This window comes from Lithobates pipiens, unplaced genomic scaffold (genome assembly GCF_037356315.1).
Source record: "Lithobates pipiens isolate NorthernLeopardFrog02 unplaced genomic scaffold, aLitPip1_a1.2 Scaffold_28, whole genome shotgun sequence".
Classification (NCBI taxonomy): Eukaryota; Metazoa; Chordata; class Amphibia; order Anura; family Ranidae; genus Lithobates; species Lithobates pipiens.
In genome coordinates, this window is record NW_027507789.1 from 16534663 (window position 1) to 16560515 (window position 25853).

General features: G+C 45.5%; 1 protein-coding gene and 1 long non-coding RNA gene across 2 annotated transcripts in view; both read right to left on the minus strand.

The window, feature by feature from the left end:
- Positions 1-15217, minus strand: part of ABCC3 (ATP binding cassette subfamily C member 3) — a 117490-nt gene extending 102273 nt beyond the window's left edge. The window contains exon 1 of the mRNA XM_077458775.1: positions 14913-15217. Coding sequence (XP_077314901.1) covers positions 14913-14960 — 48 coding nt within the window. The 5' untranslated portion in view covers positions 14961-15217. The remainder of the gene's footprint in view (positions 1-14912) is intronic.
- A 6324-nt stretch (positions 15218-21541) lies between these two features.
- The window catches only part of LOC143934831 (uncharacterized), a 23657-nt gene continuing 19345 nt past the window's right edge, over positions 21542-25853 (minus strand). The window contains exon 3 of the long non-coding RNA XR_013263378.1: positions 21542-21679. This is a non-coding gene — a long non-coding RNA (uncharacterized LOC143934831). The remainder of the gene's footprint in view (positions 21680-25853) is intronic.

The window sequence follows — 25853 nt, forward strand, 5'->3', positions numbered from 1 at the left end:
CCTTGGCACTCCAGATGTTTTGGAACTACGTTTCCCATGATGCTCATGCACTCTGCAGTGTAGTGGAGCATCATGGGAAATGTAGTTCAAAAACATCTGGGGTGCCAAGGTTCGCCATCACTGCTCTAAGGTCTCTGCTAAAAAAATATATGTATAATGTTTGGGGTTTCTATGCAATTTTCTAGCAAAAAATACAGATTTTAACTTGTAAGCACCAAGTGTCAGAAAAAGGCTTAGGCATGAAGGGGGTTAAGATTCAAAGAAAAGGAGAAGCAAGAGGTAGGGATACCGATCCTTAAGCAAAGCAAAAGAAGTCTGCCTGCATTCAGGACCCGTCACTCGCATGTGTTTTCAGCGTGAACAATTATGGGTGCAATCAGGGCCGGTGCTAACACTAGGCAAACTAGGCAGCCGCCTAGGGCGCCTGGCCACTGGTGTTCCTACTCTCTTCTCTCTGCAGCGAGCAACTAAGTCTCATCATCAGCAGGCAGCCATCACTCTGTTCGTGCATAGTGTCAGGGGCGAAGCAGCGGCGGAGGACTGTGTCCTTGTCCTGATTCCCAAATAAATGGAAGCAAACATTTATTGATGGGCGCTGGTGAGGGCGATTTTAACGGACGCTGGTGAGGCCGATTTTAACGGACGCTGGTGAGGCTGAATTTGATGGGCGCTGCTGAGGCTGCATTTGATGGACGCTGCTGAGGCTGCATTTGATGGACGCTGCTGAGGCTGCATTTGATGGACGCTGCTGAGGCTGCATTTGATGGACGCTGCTGAGGCTGCATTTGATGGACGCTGCTGAGGCTGCATTTGATGGACGCTGCTGAGGCTGCATTTGATGGACGCTGCTGAGGCTGCATTTGATGGGTGCTTCATTAAAAAAGGTGGGGTTTACATGGGCAGGGAAAGGGGGTGGAGCCTAGGGAGGGCAGCAAGATGAGATTTCACCTAGGGCAGTGATGGAGAACCTTGGCACCCCAGATGTTTTGGAACTACATTTCCCATGATGCTCAGCTACACTGCAGAGTGCATGAGCATCCTGGGAAATGTAGTTCCAAAACATCTGGGGTGCCAAGGTTCGCCATCACTGACCTAGGGTGTCAAAAATCCTTGCACCAGCCCTGGATGCAATTCGCTATGAGAGCCGGCAGCCTCCTATTGCTTTCAATGGGGCTGCTTACTGGCAACCAATTGTGGGAACTCTCTGAGTGAACGGCAGCACGGTGCATTTGCAAGTGTGAATGCACCCTACATTAGCTTTTTTGTGGCAACACTGTGTCCACGGAGGCCAATCCAGCCCATCCTTTGTACAATGATCCCTAAATTTATAAACACCCCCCCCCCCGGGCACCAGATTGGCGTAGTGTTTGGGTATAATGAAATTATGAATATATTCGTTCATAACCCAATGGAGTATGGGTTATCACAATGGTAACACTATGTGGATGAGAGGCCAGGAGCCTCATTGACCAATATGCCACGTGTGATGACCACATATGGGGGGGGGGACTGAAACCTAATTGTGGTCCATCATCCTCTCACCCTCATGGTGACACCTCTGCCCTCCTCTGTCCTCATCAGTATTAACAATTGCAGTTGGTAATAGTGGAGTATTTTGTGACATCATAGATTGAAGTACCCTATTAGTCCAGGGTGATTGCCAGTGTTTCTCAGGGATTTTATTTATGATAAAACAAGTTTTCTACATGTAGATACACACAGCTGTACAATTATTCCCCCAATTTTCTTTGAAGTTGTTCTGTCCCCCTTATACTGTATGTATTTTTTCTGCTGCTGTATTGAACTATAATCAGGTAACTATTGTTCTGATGACATCTACTGGTGGTTTAGAGCCACTACAACTTGTTTACTTGAACGATTTGGTAACACCCTTTGTCCTCCCCTCCTGTTTAGAGCTAGTTAGCTCAGTCCTAGCTAAACCCTCCCTGTTTCTTCCATATTCCATCAGTCAGTGTTCATTCTTTGCTGAGCAGGGGGCTTTTTCTGCTTACACTTCAAAAGATGAAGAAGCCATCCTCAGTACTGGACTTATCTGATGCAAAACTGCACTGGATTAAACTGTGTCTTATTGAAGAGTTAAGCTGCCTGTGGATGGTGCCAGGTCAGCAGGTGATCACACTGTCAGGACAGACTGCGTCTATGGAGGTAGGTCAATGCATCTGAAACAGAACAACATTTTTTGGGGGGCCAAAGTATGTATTAACTATTGCATAATAAGTTTAGGTCTTTGGTAATCCCCATAATTAGGAAGGTGTAGGACATTGGTCTCCAAACTGCAGCCCGGGGGTGGGGAGGGGGGCAGATGCTGCCCTTTGCTTGCTTTTATCAGGCCCTTGGGGCACTATTTCATCCACCAATACCAACAATAGGGCATAATTACCCCCCACTTACAACAATGAAAGGGCACAATCCCTTCCAATTGCACCAAATATGGGGCACTATCCCCCCCATGACAACAATGATGGGGCACAATTCCTCGCAGTGACACAAACAAATGGAGCATTCTTTTTTTCTCACTGATGTCGGGACTTTATTTATTTTTTTTCACTCCCAATGGCCACAGTCCGACCCCCTAAAATTTGTTTAGAAAGTTTGGAGACCCCTGGTGTAGGAAATGATTTTATGGATTAAGCAAGGTACCCAGAGAGTCGCTAGACCTGACTGGCTAAATTTTTGGCATTTTGGGAATTTATAATCTTGTACATTGGCATTGATCACACTTAAAATGCTCATTAACCGCTTGCTGACCAGCCGCCGCAGTTATACAGTGGCAGATTAGCTTAGCTGTTTTTTTTTTAAATAGCTGTACATCGGGTCATACGGGGTCGATCTGTTGGTGTTTGCTCTGATTGGCCAGTGGGGTGAGCCAATCAGCGAGTCCGGCGGACTCGATGTCCGCCCAAGATCGTTCCCTGCAGTGACAGAATGGGGATCTGCTGATCACTGCCATTACTAGAATTTGTTTTTTTTTAATTAAAAATACAATATATATATATATATATATATATATATATATATATATATATATATATATATATATATATATATATATATATATATATATACACACACACACACACACACACACACACACACACACACACACACATATATATATATATATATATTTATACACATACACACACAAAATTATAAAAAATGCCCTATTTTCTAGACGCTATAACTTTTGCGCAAACCTATCAAACGCTTTTTGGGATTTTTATTTTACCGAAAATATGTAGCAGAATACAAATTGGCCTAAATAAATGAAGAAATTTGATTTAAAATTTATTTTTTATTGGGTGTGTTTTATAGCAGAAAATAAAAAATATTGTTATTTTTTTAGTTCAAAATTGTCGGCCTTTTTTTGTTTATAGCACAAAAAATAAAAGCCACAGAGGTGATCAAATATCACCAAAAAAAAGCTCTATTTGTGGGGGGATAGGGGAGGAGACATCAATTTTATTTGGGTACAGCATCGCACGACCGCGCAATTGTCGGCCAAAGTAACGCAGTGCCGTATCGCAAAAAAATGGCCTGGTGATTAAGGGGGTCAAGTAGTTAATGCGTTTCCATTTTGCACATACTGATGGCCAAATTCTGCATCCAACCAATCAAACGATTGTTGATCGTTGTATTCAAACGGATGTCCTGTCATCAGTTTGCATACAAGGGACTTTTTTCCTTGAATTTAAGCTGACGCAGCGCCCCTCGCAGCCAGGCCAGCATTCCTCTGTCTTTTTTGTCAGAGTCCTCGTCTGCACCCCTCACTCTATATTCTTTGAAAATTCAGACTCGATCACACTGCGAGAGCATGAAAAATCCACAGCACGAGCGACTGTGTGACGGAGCCACCATGACCAGACAACAGTGAGAAACTTCCCCAAAATTCTGTAAATCAGAGAAACGCGAGGAAAGGGGAAACGGCCCCATCTGCTGCAAAACATTCAACAACTGACGGTGCAATGTGACAGGCTGGAGGTCAGCCACATGCAGGACAATTGCTTCTGGAATTGCTTCTTCTCTTCACAAGTACGCAGGATGCAACATTGCAACTTTGTAGCAAATATAGTTACAGAAGTCATAGGATTGAGCTATGATTAAGGCGGAAACGCGTTAGGACCCACTAAATGTGAAAAATAAAGCTCTTGTTGGATTCTGCGCCGCTGCTATATACTTACTAGAAGATAGGATGCCTGCCAGGTCTTCCAGGATTCCTAGGACCTCCACTACCTCCAGAATTTACAGTAAGGACACTGGGCCTGTCCTCTGTCCAGAAGCTTATTTAGGCACCAGTCTTTGAGGTGGGCTAAAGAGCGTACTTCAAAAAGGTGATAAAAGTGCTATAATTATTGTCTGGTAATTTCTTATTTTGTGATGGCCCGGATTGACTATTGTGCCACCTGATGACTGCCTTGACCTCTGCCTGCACCTGGCTACTCTCTCACCTACCAGAACCTGACTACTTTCTTTCCTGATGGGACCCTTCCTCAGACTTGACTATATTCTCTTACAGCCTGACTCGTCTGCTCCCGCTCACCTGCCTGGACTTGACTACACTCATCTGCTGCCTGCCTTGACCACTGCCTGGACTGGACTACTCTCTTACCTGCTGCCTGCCTTGGAAGCTGCTTGGACCTGACTACTCTCTTGCCATGCTTCGATCACTATTATCCTTAAGCCCGCCTTAATCCATGCTGGGACCTGACTATTCTCTCACCTGCCTTGACCCATGCCTGGACCTGCATACTCTCTCACCTGCCGCCTCACTTTCACCTGCCCCCTTTCACCTAGCACCCGCCTTGACCCTTGCCTGGACATGACTACACGCTTGCCTGCTGTCTGCCTTGATTTCTGTCTGGATTTGACCATTCTTTCACCTAAATTGACCTGACAACTCTCTCGCCTGCCTTGACCCATGCTTGGACCTGACTACTCTCTTGGCTGGTGCTTCTCAGCTGATGCCTGCCTCAACCCCTGCATGAACCTGGCAACTCTTACCTGCATTGACTCTTGCCTGGATCCAGCTACTCGTCTGCCCTAAAATGACTAATGTCTCACCTGCTTTGACCTGACTACCCTCTCACCTGTCTCGAACCTTGATTTGTCCTAATTACGCTCATGCCTTTCACCTGCCTGACCTGACCACTCTCTCATCTACAGTATTACCACTCTCTTGTCTACAGTTTTGCCTGACCTGACCACTCTCTCGTCTACAGTATTGCCTGACCTGGCCACTCTCTCGTCTACAGCATTGCCTGACCTGGCCACTCTCTCGTCTACAGCATTGCCTGACCTGGCCACTCTCTCGTCTACAGCATTGCCTGACCTGGCCACTCTCTCGTCTACAGCATTGCCTGACCTGACCACTCTCTCGTCTACGGTATTGCCTGACCTGACCACTCTCTCGTCTACGGTATTGCCTGACCTGACCACTCTCTCGTCTACGGTATTGCCTGACCTGACCACTCTCTCGTCTACGGTATTGCCTGACCTGACCACTCTCTCGTCTACGGTATTGCCTGACCTGACCACTCTCTCGTCTACAGTATTGCCTAACCTGGCCACTCTCTCGTCTACAGTATTGCCTGGCCTGGCCACTCTCTCGTCTACAGTATTGCCTGACCTGGCCACTCTCTCGTCTACAGTATTAACTGACCTGACCACTCTCTCATCTACAGTATTACCACTCTCTTGTCTACAGTTTTGCCTGACCTGACCACTCTCTCGTCTAGAGTATTGCCTGACCTGGCCACTCTCTCGTCTACAGTATTGCCTGACCTGGCCACTCTCTCGTCTACAGCATTGCCTGACCTGGCCACTCTCTCGTCTACAGCATTGCCTGACCTGGCCACTCTCTCGTCTACAGCATTGCCTGACCTGGCCACTCTCTCGTCTACAGCATTGCCTGACCTGGCCACTCTCTCGTCTACAGCATTGCCTGACCTGGCCACTCTCTCGTCTACAGCATTGCCTGACCTGGCCACTCTCTCGTCTACAGCATTGCCTGACCTGGCCACTCTCTCGTCTACAGCATTGCCTGACCTGGCCACTCTCTCGTCTACAGCATTGCCTGACCTGGCCACTCTCTCGTCTACAGCATTGCCTGACCTGGCCACTCTCTCGTCTACAGCATTGCCTGACCTGGCCACTCTCTCGTCTACAGCATTGCCTGACCTGGCCACTCTCTCGTCTACAGCATTGCCTGACCTGGCCACTCTCTCGTCTACAGCATTGCCTGACCTGGCCACTCTCTCGTCTACAGCATTGCCTGACCTGGCCACTCTCTCGTCTACAGCATTGCCTGACCTGGCCACTCTCTCGTCTACAGCATTGCCTGACCTGGCCACTCTCTCGTCTACAGCATTGCCTGACCTGGCCACTCTCTCGTCTACAGCATTGCCTGACCTGGCCACTCTCTCGTCTACAGTATTGCCTGACCTGGCCACTCTCTCCTCTACAGCATTGCCTGACCTGACCACTCTCTCCTCTACAGCATTGCCTGACCTCGCCACTCTCTCCTCTACAGCATTGCCTGACCTCAACACTCTCTCCTCTACAGCATTGCCTGACCTCACCACTCTTGTCTGCAGTACTGTGTACAGTGAACCCTGTTGTGACAATCTTGAAGGGTTGTGACTAGCAATATAGTTGCAACAAAGGAAACCGGGTCCACTAGAGTTCCTGGCCATCTCCACCATCAGGAGTCCTGGTGAAGACCAACTGCCACTTAGGCTCCATGCCTCATATGAGCCCATGTCAACTGCTAGGGGGCACCACAAAACAAAATTTTAGGCTGCAACAGGGACTGATCTTTGTCTCAGTCCAGGAAGTAGGACCCTGAATGATACCGGAATAAAGATTGCTCTGTCCTTCAAGAGAGAAAAGCAAGAGGTCATAAATACCTGGAAGGGATACGCTGACAAAATTACTTAGCATGATGCAACTGCCATGACTCATATTTGATGAAAGGTCCACTTTAATTGCCCCGTTCAGCAGGCTGAAAATGATGTAATTGATATTCAATGAAAATGTCGGAACAGAACAGAAGTGTTATGGTGCCTACAAACCTGTCACCACACACTATGGATGTCCAGCTGTTACTGACACCAAGGACCACTGCACTTGAGCAGTAAAACCCATAACCCACCCCTGTCCATGGGGGCCCATCTATAAGATTACAACCAGCCTGTGGTATTCCCGATGTAAAGCATCTCTGTAGGATGGGGCCACAGACATTACTGGTTATCTATATGTTTAGCTTAGTGAGCCAATAATCTCTAGGGCCCTATGGGGGAACTGAGGAATGAATCAGAGGTCTGCAATCCTGCGGGCAGCTGTGATGAATTGGGTAGATAAGGGATTTATTGCAGGTGGAGCTTTTAAAAACCCTCGGAACTCCCTAAAGTGCTCAGGATAGAAGAACATGGAGCCTTAGCAAGCCTCTGCCATTGGCTAAAGTGGAGAAAGCTGAGTGCGGGGTATGCCGTGGTACCAACTAAGCCATCAATGGCCACAATCTGCACCCTCTGCAGGTGCTGGGGCTTACCATCTCTAAGAATAGAGAAATGAGGACACCTTAAAGGGCCAGATTCACATCTATGCACACGCAGAGTGCATGTGTTTAATATGCACACCCATGTGTTACACACATTAACCTTTAATGCACATGGCATACATGTGAAAGAACACATACTCTGTGTTGTGGTGCATTTTTAAAGCAAGTTAGATAGGTATCTTGAGACATTTATAAAGAACCCACACCCTGTGAATTTACATGTACATTCGTTCTCTGCAAATAAGAGAAAATTTGATTATTAAATCTCAAGGTCGAATGTTATTCATTTATACAGAATAGAGTGAACTGGGTCCTCAACGAGCGAACACACGAGAAACGACAGAGACAGCCTCAATGCCAACAGACTCACCCTTAAAGAGGAACTTTAGTCCTCTGTCCGTTTGCTGTACCCCTCCGGAGTTGCTTTTATGGATGTGCCAAGTGTCTCCGTCTGGATTTCGGGTCCTGCTGAGGCCCCTTGGCACATCTGCGCACCTTTAGGATGCTTCCTGCACATGTACAAAGATGAGGAAGTTTTCAGACTTCCATGCTATCTGTCTTTGCGGATTCGCAGGGAAACCACATGCGTTCCACAGATGTGCTGGAAACCGGCATGTGTGCAGATGTGCTGCAGGGCTGTCGGGACCCAAAAACCTGCAGCACATCTGCGCAAGACAGAATCCATGAAGGGGGTGATGGGATAATAAAAAAAAATATTATATATATACATACATACACACACACACACACAATTCAAAAAGGGGGTCGATAGGGCATGAGGATGTTTTGAATAATTGGCATTAAAGTGGACCTTAACCCTTATCCTAATACATCTACACTATATTACTAAAAGTATTGGGACGCTTTCCTTTACAAACAATTGAATATCAATGGCATCCCAGTCTTCGTCCGTAGGGTTCAATATTGAGCTGGTCCACCTCTTGCAGCTATAACAGCTTAAACTCTTCTGGGAAGGCCGTCCACAAGGTTTAGGAGTGTGTCTATGGGAATGTTTGACCATTCTTCCAGAAGCACATTTGTGAGGTCAAGCTCTGATGTTGGACGAGAAGGCCCTTGTTCGTGCACTGGTGCGCAGTTATGTTGGAAAAGGAAGGAGCCCATCCCCAAACTGTTCCCACAAAGTTGGGAGCATGCAATTGTCCAAAATGTCTTGTTATGCTGACGCCTCAAGAGTTCCCTTCACTGGAACGAAGGGGCAACCCCTGGAAAACAACTCCACACCATAATCCCCCCTCCACCAAATGATTTGGACCAGTGCAACAAAGCAAGGTCCATAAAGACATGGATGAGCGAGTTTGGGGTGGAGGATCTTGACTGGCCTGACTTCAACCCGATAGAACACCTTTGGGATGCATTAGAGTGGAGACTACGAGCCAGGCCTTGTCATCCAAAATCAGTGTCTGACCTCACAAATGCGCCTCTGGAAGAATGGTCAAACACTCCCATAGACCAGTGATGGTGAACGTTGGCACGCCAGATGCTTTGGAACTACATTTCCCATGATGCTCCTGCACTCTGCAGTGTAATTGAGCATTATGGCAAACTTAGTTCCAAAACATCTGAGGTGCCAAGGTTCGCCATCACTGCCATAGACACACTCCTAAACCTTGTGGACGGCCTTCCTAGAGTTGAAGGCTGTTATAGCTGCAAAGGGTGGGCCAACTCAATATTGAACCCTACGGACTAAGACTGGGATGCCAATGAAGTTCATGTAAAGGCCGGTGTCCCAATACTTTTGACAATATTGTGTAGTAGGTGTCACAATCCAAAAAGGAACATATTGAACAGAATGAAATTACAGTTCGTTAGAGAGCAAATTCGATATGGATCTCACTTATATGAGATGCATATATAAAACTTAGGAGATCTAATGTTATTTATGCAATCAAAATACGAAAAATTCAAAGCCTACTGGAGAAACAGGTTACGATGTTACATCACCGGTGATTAGTTTACAGAAACAAAAATAATTCATGCACAGACACAACACACACGAAGACATACAGTGGATATAAAAAGTCTACACACCCTTGTTAAAACATCAGGTTTCTGTGTAAAAAAATTAGATAAATCATTTCAGAACTTTTTCCACCTTTAATGTGACCTATAAACTTTATAAATCAATTGAAAAATAAACTGAAATCTAAAAAAAAGGAGTAAAAAGGAGTAATAATAAAAAAATAAATAAAAAAAGGTGGTTGCATAAGTGTGCACACCCTCTTATAACTAGGGATGTCACTGTGTTCAGAATTAAGCAATCGCATTCAAACTCATGTTAAATAGGAGTCAGTACACATCTGTCATCGTTTAAAGGGACTCTGATTAACCCCCAATAAAGTTCAGCTGTTCTAGTAGGTCTTTCCTGACATTTTCTTAGTCCCATCCTACAGCAAAAGCCATGGTCCACAGAGAGCTTTCAAAGCATCAGAGGGATCTCATTGTTAAAAGGCATCAGTCAGGAGAAGGGTATAAAAGAATTTCCAAGGCATTAGATATACCATGGAACACAGTGAAAGACAGTCATCATTGAGTGGAGAAAATATGGCACAACAGTGACAAGAACTGGACGTCCCTCCAAAATTGATGAAAAGACGAGAAGAAAACTGGTCAGGGAGGCGGCCAAGAGGCCTACAGCAACATTAAAGGAGCTGCAGGAATATCTGGCAAGTACTGGCTGTGTGGTACATGCGACAACAATCTCCCGTATTCTTCATATATCTGGGCTATGGGGTAGAGTGGCGGAAGACGGAAGCCTTTTCTTACCAAGAAAATCAGCTACATTTTGCAAAAACACAACTGAAGTCTCACAAAAGCATGTGGGAAAATATGTTCTGGTCTGAGGAAACCAAGGATGAACTTTTTGGCCAAAATCCCAAAAGATATGTTTGCGGAAAAAAACAACACTTCACATCACCAAAAGAACGCCATACCCACTGTGAAGCATGGTGGTGGCAGCATCATGTTTTGGGGCTGTTTTTCTTTAGCTGGAACAGGGGCCTTAGTCAAGGTAGAGGGAATTGCGAACAGTTCCAAATACCAGTCAATATTGACACAAAACCTTCAGGCTTCTACTAGAAAGCTGAACATGAAGAGCAACTTCAATATTTCTGAATGACAACGACCCAAAGCATCCATCCAAATCCACAAAGGAACAGGGGTGGATCCAGAGTCTAGTCCCGGAAAGGGGCACTGCCAGAAAATATATATATATTTTTTTGTGGGCAATTTATTGGGGAAATGGCTGGTGCTGGCGCTTCAATCATCCTGCCACCGTGGTCGATATGGTGTCAGGATGATTGAAGCGCATTATTTCTATTATTGCATTGTTATATAGAATGAAATAGTTCGGTGTCGCTTGCCGCAAGTTGTGGATTGCAATTGCCCCATTGACCAACGCCCCCCCCCCCCCCCGATCCGCCCCTGCAAAGGAATGGCTTCACCAGAAGAAAATTAACCACTTGAGATCTGCGCTATAGCCAAATGACGGCTACAGCGCGTATCTCCTTTTCCGGGACTACGTCAATAGACGTGTACGAGCGGCCTGCGCGCCCTGTGATCGGCGAGTCCATGAGACTCGCCTGATCACCGATCCGTGCAAGGGGTCGATCCCGACCCCTTATCACGTGATCAGCTGTCAGCCAATGACAGCTGATCAGGTGACATAACGGAGCCGGTAATCGGCTAGTATTCCTCCTCGCGCTGACAGCGCGAGGAGAAAAAAAAAAGCCGATCACCGGCGGCCGTGATCGGAACATCAGTCCCGATCACGGCCAGCAATGCAAGCGCCCACCTGCTCCCTGCCAGTGCCCACCTGCCCCCTGCAGTGCCACCCTAATAAAAAGTAAGTGCCCCCGTCAGTGCCACCCAGCAGTGCCCATAGTGCCACCCAGCAGTGCCACCCACAGTGCCACCCACAGTGCCCAGCAGTGCCGCCCATCAGTGCACAGCAGTGCCGCCCATCAGAGCCACCTATCAGTGCCACCTATCAGTGCCCATCAGTCCCATCTATCAGTGGTACCTATCAGTGCCCATCCGTGCCACCCATCCGTGCCACCCATCCGTGCCATCTTATCTGTGCCCATCTTTGCCCATCAGTGCCGCCTTATCTGTGCCCATCGGTGCCACCTTATCTGTGCCTATTAGTGCCGCCTTAACTATGCCTATCAGTGCAGCCTATCAGTGCCCATCAATGCAGCCTAGCAGTGCCCACCAATGCAGCCCATCAGTGCCCACCAATGCAGCCCATCAGTGCCCACCAATGCAGCCCATCAGTGCCCACCAATGCAGCCCATCAGTGCCCACCAATGCAGCCCATCAGTGCCCACCAATGCAGCCCATCAGTGCCGCCTAATCAGCGCACTTCAATGAAGGAGAAAAATGACCCGTTTGCAAAATTTTATAACAAACTATTAAAACATGATTTTTTTTTTTTTTTTTTTGCATCTTTTTTTGTTTGTTTAGCAAAAAATAAAACTCCCAGCTGTAACTAAATACCACCAAAAGAAAGCTCTATTTGTGGGAAAAAAATGATAAAAATTTCATTTGGGTACAGTGTTGTATGCCCGCGTAATTGTCATTCAAAGTGCATCAGCGCTGAAAGCTGAAAATTGGTCTGGGACTGAGGGGGGTTTAAGTGCCCAGTAAGCAAGTGGTTAAAGCTTAATGGCCCAGCCGGAGCCCAGACCTGAATCCCATTGAAAATCCGTGGGGTGATCTGAAGGCTGTGCACAGATGTCCTCGCAATCTGACAGATTTGGAGTGTTTTTGCAAAGACGAACGGGCAAATATTGCCAAGTCAAGAGGTGCCATGCTGATAGACTCATACCCAAAAAGACTGAGTGCTGTAATAAAATCAAAAGATGCTTCAACAAAGTATTAGTATAAGGGTGTGCACACTTATGCAACTGTATTATTGTAGTTTTTTATTTTCACTTCCCTCCACCTAAAAGATTTCAATTTGTTGTTCGACTGAGTTGTACAGTTTATAGGTCACATTAAGGCTAGGTTCACACTATTGCGATGCGGGAACGCCGCGAATCCGCGGCGTTTTCCCGCATCGCTCACCTCCCGCCGGCAGTTCACACTGCCCTATGCGGACGGCTGGGGGTGTCAATGTTATGTTAATGACACCCCCCGATCCGTCGGCATATCGCAGTGCGATCTGCCGACTCGCACAGGAATCGGATCGCATGGTGTGAACCCCCATGCGATCCGATTCCGTTGCGGACCCAAAAAAGGGTCCTGTGCGAGTTTGCTGCGGGACAGCTGCGAGTTCAGCCATACTATCTGTATGGCTGAACTCGCAGTGCTACGGAGATCGGATGTGATTTGCTGTGCGAATCACATCCGGTTCTCCCCCCGCAGCAGTGTGAACCCAGCCTAAAGGTGGAAAAAATGATTCATCTTTGTCTCGTTTTTTTTACATCACAGAAACCTGACATTTTACCACCCAGGGGTGTGTAGACTTTTTATATCCACTGTAAATACACAACACACACACACACACAACACACACACACACACACAACACACACACACACACAACACACACACACACAACACACACACACAGACAGACACCGGACATCGATTGTTATTTTTTCTGCAATGGAAATTATTAATCTGTTCATCCCCTGCATTCCTACTGCAAATGGTTCTACATGTATTTGGCCTCTCGTCGCTGGATTACGGATCTTTATCCTGCTGTGCCATAGATATAAATGCACCTGTGTTCAGATCCAGGGCCGCTGATAAGGCAGTACAGGCAGCCCTCCTGTACTGGGCCCGGACCCAATCAGTTCATAAGGGGGGCCCGGGCAGGAGGTCTGGCTGCAGACACCGATCCTCTTCTGCCAGCTTCTCCTCTTCTTACTCCCTCCACTTGCACTGCGGGGGGGTTGGTTCTAACACACACACACCCCTTTCATCTACTATCAGGGGCCCCCCTGTGTGCCCCTTTCCCCCAAAGCACTTCCAGTGTCCCTCCCCTCCTCTCCTGCCGGAAGCTGCTGCGGGCACATAGGTGGACGTTTCAGCATGGAGAGTGGGGGAAGGGGCTGGTAAATACATCATTTACTAGCCCCTTCTGTTTCTGAATGAACACAGTGAGGGATTGGTAGCAGTCATTCCTGTGTCCATTCGTCACTGAAGCATAGTAAACTGTGTTTACTATGCTTCGGTTTGTGAATGAGCAGGGAGCCGCATTTCAGATGCATTCCATACAAAAAAAAAAAAAAATGCAACTTCTGTCGACTGCACTGGTGTGAACCAAAGCCATTGGAATCTATATTAGATTGTAAGCTCTAACGAGCGGGACCCTCTGATTCCTCCTGTATTGTACTGTCTGCCCTCATGTTGGAAAGCTCTGCGAAAACTGTTGGCGCAATATAAATCCTGTATTATAATAATAATCATCATCATAATATTTTTTAAAAATAATCACCATCCATGCATTTTTCTATCAGAATAAAAACGCACCGGACTACCAACAGTTTGCACCAGCCCTTCATGCTAAAAAACAATATTTTTTCCCTGCAGATGCTGCGCCCCCCCGGAGAAGAATAGAAACTTCTGAGGATTCTGTTAAGACGAAGGCAGCGGATTGACCGGTTTCCTTTTCTGAGAAAGCATCCCCCGAAGGGATCGTCCACCGCAATGAATGAACGGGCTCGCCATAGATAATAATAGAGTACAAAGTGGAAGCTCCTAGAGACAGAACAACAAACTACAAAAAAAAGGTAAGAGAGACGCCAAAGAAAAAAAAAAAATATAGAGAAAAAAAAAAAAATAATAATAATAATAATAATAATAATAATAATAATAAATAAAAATAATAATTATATATATATATATAAAAATGTTTTATATATATATATATATATATATTTTTTTTTTATACACATATATATATATATATATATATATATATATATATATATATATATATATATATATATATATCACACATATATACACACACACACACACACACACACACACACACACACATACATATATATATATACACACATTTATATATATATATATATATAATAAAAATCAAAAGAATATATGCGGTAACTTATAAAAAAAATGAAAAAAAAAAATGCAAATGACCGGTAACACCGGCACATTCTTTAAACGATTTTCATTCAATAAAACTGACAAATTAACACACAATGCTTCCTTTAAAAACAAATAAAAATTCAAATTTACATTCAATGCTACCTTTAACTAGAAACAAATAAAAACATTACATTTACACACAAATGTTTCCTTTAGCTAGAAACAGATAAAAACTCAAACTTCTTACCCAGAATTTTGAGCCCAGTCGCCCGCCGCTTCCACAAAACGCGTCCATGTCGCGGTCACTTCAGGGGTTTGGTGCGATAACAGACAGTCCCTTCTATGAACATGGAGGCAGCTCCACTCCTAACCGGCAAAAAGGACGCGTCCACCATCAGCCTCCCTGCGCTGGATGGAGCGCACACTGAGCGAACCAACTTGAGTGGGTGGACTTTTTTTTTCTATTTTTTCGCTTATGCGCGATGACTGTGAAAAGAAAAAAAAAAAAACACAAGGAGGAGGGGGGAAGCTCTTCCTACTTCTGCATTTTTTGTGTGTGTGTGTGTGTGTGAGGGTTATTGTAGGACTGCAGACTGGCTGAGCATTTCCTGGTTTGTACAGGAGGCCCCCCCCCCCCCCCTCCGCCTTCCCTTCCCACACTGCCCCAAGTATTAAATTTGTGACTCTCTCTCCTCCCCCCTCGGTGATGTGAACGCTTTCCACACCCTGCTTTACACACACCAAGAGCACGGCACGCCAGGCTGCCAGCAAATCCCTTTCCAAAAGAATCAGCGATTTTATTTATTTTTTATTTTTTTTAAGCATAGCTCCTTAAATAAAAGAAATAAAATGTAAATTCTGTGACCTTTTCTTTAAAAGCAGATGTAAGGAGCGGCGTACGCGGCAGATGGCCCGGCCAATCAGCCGATCTCTCCGGTGTTTACAGAGCAATTACAGGGTACCGCAGCTGGGCTCTCATCTCAGCGAGGGGGGCCGCGAGAGAGATCGAATCATTATTTACCTTCGGCGAGAGCCGTGTATACTGTACGTCCGATAAATTTTTTTTTTATAATTATTTAAAAATATCCGTTGTAATCGTAATATATTAAAAAATATCCGTTGCGCGCCCATATATAAAAAAAAAAAAAAAAAAAAGAAGAAGGATTTAGAAAAAGTTAAATATTTATGGTACACTTTGCTTAGAGGAAAAGGGAAGGGGATACGGTTTAATAAATAATAAAAAAAAAATAAAAAAAAAAATGTAAAGATATAAAAGCAAAAGACATAAAAAAAAACACAATGTAACAAAGAGGTGATGTAACAATAAAGAATTAAATGTAAAAATATAAAAAATACAAAGCAACAACAAAGAGGTAATGTAGCAATAAAGAATTAATGTAACAATAAAAAAATACAAAAGCAATAACAAAGAGGTTAATAATAATAATATATTAATAATATATAATAATATATAATAATATATGTAATAATAAACTAATGATACATAATAATAAAGTAATAAATAATAATAAAGTAATGTAATAGTAAAAAAATAATGTAATAATAAAGTAATAATAAACAATAATAATAATAAAGTAATGTAATAATAAACAATTAATGTAAGTGTAAAAATACAATGTAGCAATAAAGAATAAATGTAGCAATAAAGAATTAAAGTGGATTGTAAAGCTTTGTTTTGTTTTTTTATTTTATTTTATTTTTTTAAATAACAAGCATGTTATTACTTACCTCCTCTCTGCAAGGGTTTTGCACAGAGTGGCCTTGATCCTCCTTTTCTGCCCCCCCCCCCATGGCACTCCTGGGTCCACCTCTCCTCGAGTGCCCCCACAGAGAGCCGGTTTCCATGGCGGGCACTCGTGCGGGCACGCTCCCGTGTCCTGCTGTTGCGTCCATTGACACAGACAGCAGGTCTCGGCCCTGGCTCCCGTGTCACTGGATTTGATTGACAGCAGCAGGAGCCAATGGCTCCTGCTGCTAACAATCTAGCCAATGAGAACCCGAGACAGCGGCTGGAGCTGCTGTGCTTGTCCCCTTCGCTGGAACGGTGAGGTTCAGGCAAGAAAAAGGGGTGGCAGGTGAACCCTATCGGACCATCTATTGCCCTCTATGGAGAGGCGAATGTACAGTGTCTTGAAAAAGTGTTCATACTCCTTGAAATTTTCCACATTTTGTTATGTTACAACTAAAAATGTAAAATGTCTTTTATTGGGATTTTATGTGATAGACCAAAACAAAAGTGGCACGTAATTGTGAAGTGGAAGGAAAATGATAAATGTTTTTTTTTTTTTTTTTACAATTAAATATGTGAAAAGTGTGGCGTGCATTTGTATTCAGCCCCCTTTAAGCCTTGTGCACACGATGCAATTGTTGGCCAACCGTGCGTCTTATTTTTGTCCTATGGGCGTGTGCCAGGATCTCTTGCACCCTAACTATACACAAATGTCATGCAACAAACATGAACGTAGTGATGTACTAGGAGGAATTTCAGCTCTTGAGCTCCACCCTTTGGGCCCCTTCTGCTAATTTCGTGTTTTGGTGAGCACCGATTCTGAGCATGCATGTTTGTACTTTCGAATTTTGTCTGATGGAAACTTTACTAGCCTGCCATCCAACACTTGCTGGCAGAAAGTTGGACAACAATTGTCAAAAGCAGCGTACTAACGGTCAGATTTTAGGACAACAGACAATCCCTTCCAACAATCACATCGTGTGTACGAGGCTTTACGCTGATACCTCTAACTGAAATCTAGTGGAATCAATTGCCTTCAGAAGTCACCCAATTAGTAAATAGAGTCCTTAGTGAACAGACAGCATCATGAAGGCCAAGGAACACACCAGGCAGGTCAGGCATAAAGTTGTGGAAAAGTATAAAGCAGGGTTAGGTTATACCATGGGTCTTCAAACTACGGCCTTCCAGTTGTTCAGGAACTACAATTCCCATCATGCCTAGTCATGTCTGTGAATGTCAGAGTTTTACAATGCCTCATGGGATGTGTAGTTTCACAACAGCTGGAGGGCCGTAGTTTGAGGATACCTGCGTTATACAAAAAAAAATCCCAAGCTTAGAACATCTCACGGAGCTCTGTTCAATCCATCATCCGAATATGGAAAGAGTATGGGACAACTGCAAACCTACCAAGACATGGTAGTCCACCTAAACTGACCGGCCGGGCAAGGAAAGCATTGATCAGAGAAGAGCCAAGAGGCCCATGGGAACTCTGGAGGAGCTGCAGAGTTAAAACATGTGGAAGAAGGTGATCTGGTCAGATGAGACCAAAATTTAACTTTTTGGCCTAAAAGCAAAACGCTATGTGTGGGGAAAAACGAACACTGCACATCACCCTGAACACACCATCCCCACCGTGAAACATGGTGGTGGTGGCAGCATCATGTTGTGGGGATGGTTTTCTTCAGCAGGGACAGGGAAGCTGGTCAGAGATGATGGGAAGATGGATGAAGCCAAATACAGGGCAATCTTAGAAGAAAGAAGGTTTACCTTCCAGCAGGACATAGAACCTAAACATACAGCCAGAGCTACAATGCCAATGTAACAATGTCAAAATACAATGTAACAATAGAGAACAAAAAAATGAATATAACAGTGTAACACTAAAGAATGAATGTAAGTGTAAATATACCATGTAACACTCAGTTCCGTCACAGGGGTGACTTGACAGGCGACTTAGCCAACTGACAAGTCGTGCTCTATGCATTGCAATGGAACCGTTCTAATAAGAGCGACTCAAGTTGCTCCGACTTAGAAAAAAGTTCCTGTACTACTTTGGGGCAACTTCAGGGTGACTTCTATGCAGAAGTCAGGGATATTACACACAATGGATATAAACATGTATAACTCGTTCTGATATCAGATAGTTGAGCCTTCCTTTCCATTTTCACACAATAAAGCCACGCCCTCCGAGCACCTCGCCGTGCCAGCCAGGAAATTTGACCTCCGCCACAGATTTCCCAGATTGTGTAACTGCCGGCAATCAAGGCAAGATATCCCAATACAATGTATACAGACCTATGAAAAGGGAACCCCCCAATACAGACCCCGAGATCCTCATCAGTTTGGGTACAATGTATACAGACCTATGAAGAGGGAACCCCACTAATACAGACCCCGAGATCCCCATTAATCGGGGTACAATGTATACAGACCTATGAAGAGGGAACCCCACTAATACAGACCCCGAGATCCCCATCAATCGGGGTACAATGTATACAGACCTATGAAGAGGGTACCATCCTAATACAGACCCTGAGATCCCCATCAATCGGGGTACAATGTATACAGACCTATGAAGAGGGAACCCCACTAATACAGATCCCGAGATCCCCATCAATCCTGGTACAAGGTATACAGACCTATGAATAGGGAACTACCCCTAATACAGACCCCAAGATCCCCATCAATTGGGCTACAATGTATACAGGCCTATGAAAAGGGAACCCTCCTGATAGAGACCCCGAGATCCCCATCAATCTTGGTACAATGTATACAGACCTATGAATAGGGAACCCCACCGATAGAGACCCCAATATCCCCATAAATCGGGGTACAATGTATACAGACCTATAAAGAGGGAGCCCCACTGATAGAGACCCCAATATCCCTCATCAATCCTTAAAATTAGAATTATACAAAAAAAGGGGAACAGTTAAATCCACTAGTGCTTATTTTTACCACAACTATTCCTTTATATTGGCTTTTGAAATTTACAAATGCAGCAAATTTAGAAGTTGGATGAAAAGTTTAGCGCTGGGAAACACTTTTTGAAAGATGAAAAGTGCATTTTATATTACAACTCTATAGATCAGACCAAAATGAGGGACAAATGAGGAGGTAGGAGGGACATTGTTCCGAATCAGGGACCAGGGCTGCCTTAATGCATGGGTACCCCTGGGCATTGCCCAGAGGCCCCAGGTGCATTGGGGCCCTATGATAATCTTGCATTACAGCATACTTACCAACTGTCCTGGATTTGCCGGGACAGTCATGCTTTTTACTAAGCTGTCGGAATGGCCCGGGCAACGTCCCAGAACCTGTATTGTACCCTCCTGACTACTCTGCCCTTCTGCACCCTCCTTTCTGTGCCCTTTTTGTTCATAAGTCTTTGATTTATGACATGTTTTCTTACTGTTTAAAATCAATTTTAAAGTACTAATAAATATAATTTAACTCCATCAACTATTTATACTTTAATTCTTGGGAGTTGGTGCGAACAATTGGGGCAGGCTGGTAGGGGCCCCAGTGCATTAATATGCCAAGGGGCCCATGGTGCTATTAAGACAGCCCCTGTCAGGGACAGTCCCTGGAAAATCAGGGACAGTTGGGAGGCATGGTAGTGTGAATGATAGATAAGGCTCGTGGGCTGTAGTTTGGAGACTCCTATTTTAAAGTACAGTCTACCTCACTAGACATCACAACGCCAGTCAATATGTCATTTCTGCTTTCACATGGAGCGGGGGAAGGGATTGGACTCTTAGTTCGTTTTTTTTTTTTTTTTGCTGTCTCTGCAGCCATGTGGTCACCAAGATATATAACTTGAGAAGATTCCTCTACCGGGAGAACAGGTCTCACTCTCTATCAGATGAAAAAAAAAAAAAAAGATTTATGACCATGTCCGTCATTAAAGGGGATTCCGCCTCCATGCAAGACATGGAAATGTGTTCATAATGAGTGGCAGTAGTTGGTGGCCGGTGGGCAGGCATGTACTGGCCATCGGGACTACCGGGAGTTTCCCGGTGGGCCGATGGCTCAGTGGGACACTCTGATGTAAGGGGGGTGCAGATGGGACACTCTGATGTAAGGGGACTGATAATGGGACACTCTGATGGAAGGGGACTGATGATGGGACACTCTGATGGAAGGGGACTGATGATGGGACACTCTGATGGAAGGGGGTGCTGATGGGACACTCTGATGGAAGGGGACTGATGATGGGACACTCTGATGGAAGGGGACTGATGATGGGACACTCTGATGGAAGGGGACTGATGATGGGACACTCTGATGGAAGGGGGTGCTGATGGGACACTCTGATGGAAGGGGACTGATGATGGGACACTCTGATGGAAGGGGACTGATGATGGGACACTCTGATGGAAGGGGACTGATGATGGGACACTCTGATGGAAGGGGACTGATGATGGGACACTCTGATGTAAGGGGACTGATGATGGGACACTCTGATGTAAGGGGGTGCTGATGGGACACTCTGATGTAAGGGGGCTGCTGATGGGACACTCTGATGTAAGGGGGCTGCTGATGGGACACTCTGATGTAAGGGGGCTGCTGATGGGACACTCTGATGTAAGGGGGCTGCTGATGGGACACTCTGATGTAAGGGGGTGCTGATGGGACACTCTGATGTAAGGGGGTGCTGATGGGACACTCAAAATGTAAGTGGGCCGGTCTGGATGAAGTCCAGGGCCAAATTTCTGTCCCAGTCCAGCCCTGTAGGTGGGGGGGGGGGGGGGTGGGAGAGCTCGGCCTGAATAAATTGCTATGTAGATCATTATCAGGGAGCTCTATGACTTTCTAAATGAAGTTTATTGTTCTGAAAGCTGAAATTCTGTAAACTCCCAGCAAGATTTGGGAAGTGAGAGGATGGTGATGACAGGCCAGTTCCTTCCTTTGTGTTTCTATTCCCTGCCATGGACTGTGGATGTGTCAGGAAGGCGAGGAGGACGGTGTAGGGGATCGCACTACAACAAGATGATCGGGGAACCCCCCAAAATCACCTTCTTTTCTACGCCACCCCTACATGGAAATTCATTCATAGAGCCAAACTGATCCGAGTGAATTTTATCTATTTTTTTCAGTTATTTATTTTTAGGATGATCACTTACGTCTCCGGTGTGTTCGCGACGTTCATGGAAAACTATTCTTAGTGATTCGTCCGGGAATCCAACTTCACCAACTGAAATAGATAGACGCGGGGCAGACACCGATCGATAGAGAACCGTCTCCGTTACAAATGGTATTTTCTGCAGAAGTGAGATCACAAATGGAATAAAAACACTGGAAGCTCACGTTTCCCTTAAAGGGGGATTCCATTTTAATGGCCGTATCCAGCCAGCAGTGAACTCTCTAGAGGGGGGTGAAATAGAGAAATGAATGATCAATATTGTAACCAAGGCGTTCTCGCCTCTGAAAGTCTCACGTTCAGGGGCGGACTGACAATTTATGGGGCCCTGAGCAATAGGAGATTATGGGGCCACATTTTTCTATTGGTTGAGAAGGTACTGGAGAGGTGGGGCTGCTATAATCTCAGGATTTTTAGAGAAAAAAGATGTCCGTAAGGGACATTTCAGAGAGACAGATGCAAAAAAAAACAAAAAAAAAAAACTGATTTTTACATACTGTCACAGGTTTTACTGAGGCTGGCAAACCTGATGGGGCCCCCTAGTGGCCCAGGGCCCTCGGGCAGTGCCCAAGTGGCCGAATGGTCAGTCTGCCCCTGCTCACGTTGCATATTATGCCGGTGTTCTGACTACAAAGTGGATTGTCTGAGTCAGACCGTGCCCCCCTCCCCCCCCAGATCCCCTCCACCATTGGGGTGTACAGCCTATCACATCATTAGGGTGTGCCCCCCAAAGCTCAAACACAAGTCTTTCTCTGCAGCCTCAGCTGCACTGGACAGGGAATGAATTGGAAGTGCTCTGTGCTGAGACCGTCAGTTTGGAGGGTAGAACATGTGTAGAACGGAAACATTTGTTTACTTTCGTTTCGGATTACTAAATTTGTTTCATTGATTCGTTTCAGAATTCATTTCGTATATATTTTTTAAATTTTCTGATGGATTCCAAATTTTCGTAACCCGTCCAATTCGGATTGGTCGAAAAATTATTGATTGGCTTGAATTCTGTATGAAGTATACCTGGATGTTAAGGAGCAGATTGCAGCGTCCTTAACGACCAAATGACTCATCAGCCGTCAGCGGGCTTCCCCAGCTGAAGTGGAAACAAAAAGAATATAGAATAGAAAAGTCAGAAAAAAAATAAAAAATAAAAACCTTTCGGGTCTGGTATGGATTCTAACACCCAAATAAAAAACAAAACAAAAACAAAAAAACGCAGTGGGGTCCCCCCCCCCAAAAAAAATCAATATCAGACCATTATTCGAGCATGCAGCCTTGGAGGTCAGGAAAGGGGGGGGGGGATGAGCGAGTGCCCCCCTCCCCTCCTGAACCATACCAGGCCACATGCCCTCAACATGGGAGGAGGTGCTTTGGGACGGGGGAGCAAAAGCACCTTGTCCCCATGTTTGGTTTCGGACTTTTCTATTGCCGGCATTGTTTTGTTTACATTCAGCTGTCAATGGTGAACCCGCTGACAGCTGATGAGTCATCGGTTGTTAAGGACCCGACGGCCGGCTTCCCAGCCCGCTCCTTCACAACCTGCCATTCTTCACACAGAATTCAAATCGATCGATAATTTTTTTTCGACCGATCCGAATTATTCAGAAAATTTGAAATTCGTTAGAAAGCAAATAAAGGAAACAACATTTTTTACCATTTCATTCAGAGATTTGGATATATCCGAATAACCAAAAATTTGTTTGAATTCACATTTGGATCAAAGCGAATTGCACACGTCTACTGGAAGGGCAGGTGTTCCCGGGCAGGCTGCATTTGCCTGGACACTGTCCTAGGTGATGCCCATATGTGACACTGAGCCTCTGTGAGTAAAAGAACTGAAATGCTATGAATAAAAAGGGGTGGGGCCAGGGGCAGTCTAGCTGGGTAGGAAAGGACTGGAAGATGCTGGGCGTCCTCCAGCCAGGTAATGAGGCGGGGCTCTATCTGACTTGCTTCAGCTTCCAATGCACATTGGGAGAAGCTCACAGTGTGCAGTAAAATGTAAACCATTTAAGTCCAGGAGAGGAGCCGGTACAACTGAAGGGGATGCCAGAGGTCAGATTTAACCTAACCCTACAGTTTATTTATTAAACACATCCCCACAGAATCATAAAAAATACACTCACAAATATCTAGTGCCTCCCCTGGCACCCTGAATAATCTGCCTAAAATATAATGCAATGCAGTGGCCTCCGATGCACGCTAGAGCCAACGTGACATAGTGCCGTACATCTACGCTCCTATGCGTTTCGTCACCAGGACATCATCAGGTGGCATTCCAGTATATTGATGGCAGATTATTGCGGGCGCCAGGGGAGGCACCAGATATTGTGAATGTACTTTTTTAGGATTCTGTGGGGATGTTTTTTATAAATAGTTATGCAATGCAATCTTTTTGGTGCCTTTCCTATGTGCAGGGAGTACTGTGGTGCGGTGGATGGCGATTTACCACAAGAGGCTGACCAGAGGCATTAAGTGCAGTTTGACCTACCTGAGAAAGTCAGCAACTTGTGTTGCGTTCGGTCCTAGGAGGGAACGAGAGGGGTGACAGGAACAGGATTCTTCCTTTTCAGTATGGAGCACAGTCACTTTTTGTTCAGGAATTGCAGCACTTTATTTGAAGTTAGCACTTTAATTTTGCACTTTATGGATTATGGCTCCATATATATTGTATAGGACATCAGTCGGTCAGTCACCAGCCCCACACTCACCCCATCTAGGTCGCGGGCAATGTTTCCTCCGAGTGGCGGGTGGCGTCTCCTCTCCCTCTACCTCTCCTCCTCCAATACGAGCGCTTCTCCTCTCAGCCAGTTGGGTCTCAGGACCCACTTCCTGATTGGCCCGGGAGGAGAGTCAGGAAGACAATACTGAATATTAATTCACTCTCGTCACACAACTGGGTGGGTTCAGGGCAGGGCCGGTGCTACCACTAGGCAAACGCCTAGGGGGCACTGCTGCCTAAGGCGCCTGGCCACTGGTGTTCCTACTCTCTTCTCTCTGCAGCAAGCAACTAAGACTCAGCATCAGCAGGCAGCTGCAGCTCCATTCGCACATTGTTCACTCAATGTCAGGCAGCAGAGGACTGTGTCTGTTTCCTGACTTCCGAATGAATGGAAGCAATCAAATATTCATTGATCGGCACTGGTAGGTTGCATTTGATGGGCGATTGTAGGCTGCATTGATGGGCGCTGGTGAGGCTGCCTTTGATGGGCGCTGGTGAGGCTGCCTTTGATGGGCGCTGGTGAGGCTGCCTTTGATGGGCGCTGGTGAGGCTGCCTTTGATGGGCGCTGGTGAGGCTGCCTTTGATGGGCGCTGGTGAGGCTGAATTCGATGAGCGCTGGTGAGGCTGCATTTGATGAGCACTGGTGAGGCTGCATTTGATGAGTGCTGGTGAGGCTGCCTTTGATAAGCACTGGTGAGGCTGCATTCGATGGGCACTTCATTAAAAAGGTGGGGTATACATGGGCAAGGGGGAGGAGTCAGGGGTGGCAAAATGAGGTTTCGCCTAGGGTGTCCAAAATCCTTGCAGCATCCCTGGCTCAGTGTGCAGTGTTCTGCGCTCCGAGTCCACCCTTTTTTTGAAGCCAATTAGAGCCCGAGGCTCTAAATAAAAAAACAAACCCCATTGGAATCAATGCATCAGGCTCCCTGCATGTAGATTAGGAGCTGTGTGCATGGATTAGGGCGAGAGGGGCACCCCTGCACCCCATATAGATGGGCCACCACTGGTAGCACAGCTATCTTTACTACTTGTTTGTCAGTTTTATTTTGTTAAAAGGGAAAAAAAAAAAAAAAAAAAAACGAATAAACTTGATCTATGAGCTTGCTACCTTCTCTGAAAGCAGGGGGCGGAGCTGGGATACCTTGGAACACACTGGCGGGTTTTCAAGCCGCGTCATTTTGGTGGATGAAAAAAAACGGCAGCCACAGGACGCAATGTAGGAAGGAAGCCAACAGGACAAAGTGGATGCCAGGATGGAAACGACAGCCAATCAGCAGGCAGAAACGTGAGCGGGCCCTTACATGACCAACATTTTATTGGTGTGCAATAGACTCTTCATATATTAAAAAAAAAAAAAAAAAAAAAACCTCCTGATCCAGTCTTAGAATAAAAAATGAAAATAGCGCTTATTGCAAAAAGTGCATTAAATCTTTCTTATATATTAGCTCCCCTGTCTTCAGAAGGGGGAACACGGAGCTGCTGAGGCTGAACCATTATTGGGTCAGCCAATCGGGTGGCAGCATCAGAAGCCGCGAGAGGGTTCATTTTCTTAATTGAAGACTCACAAGCACTGTCACC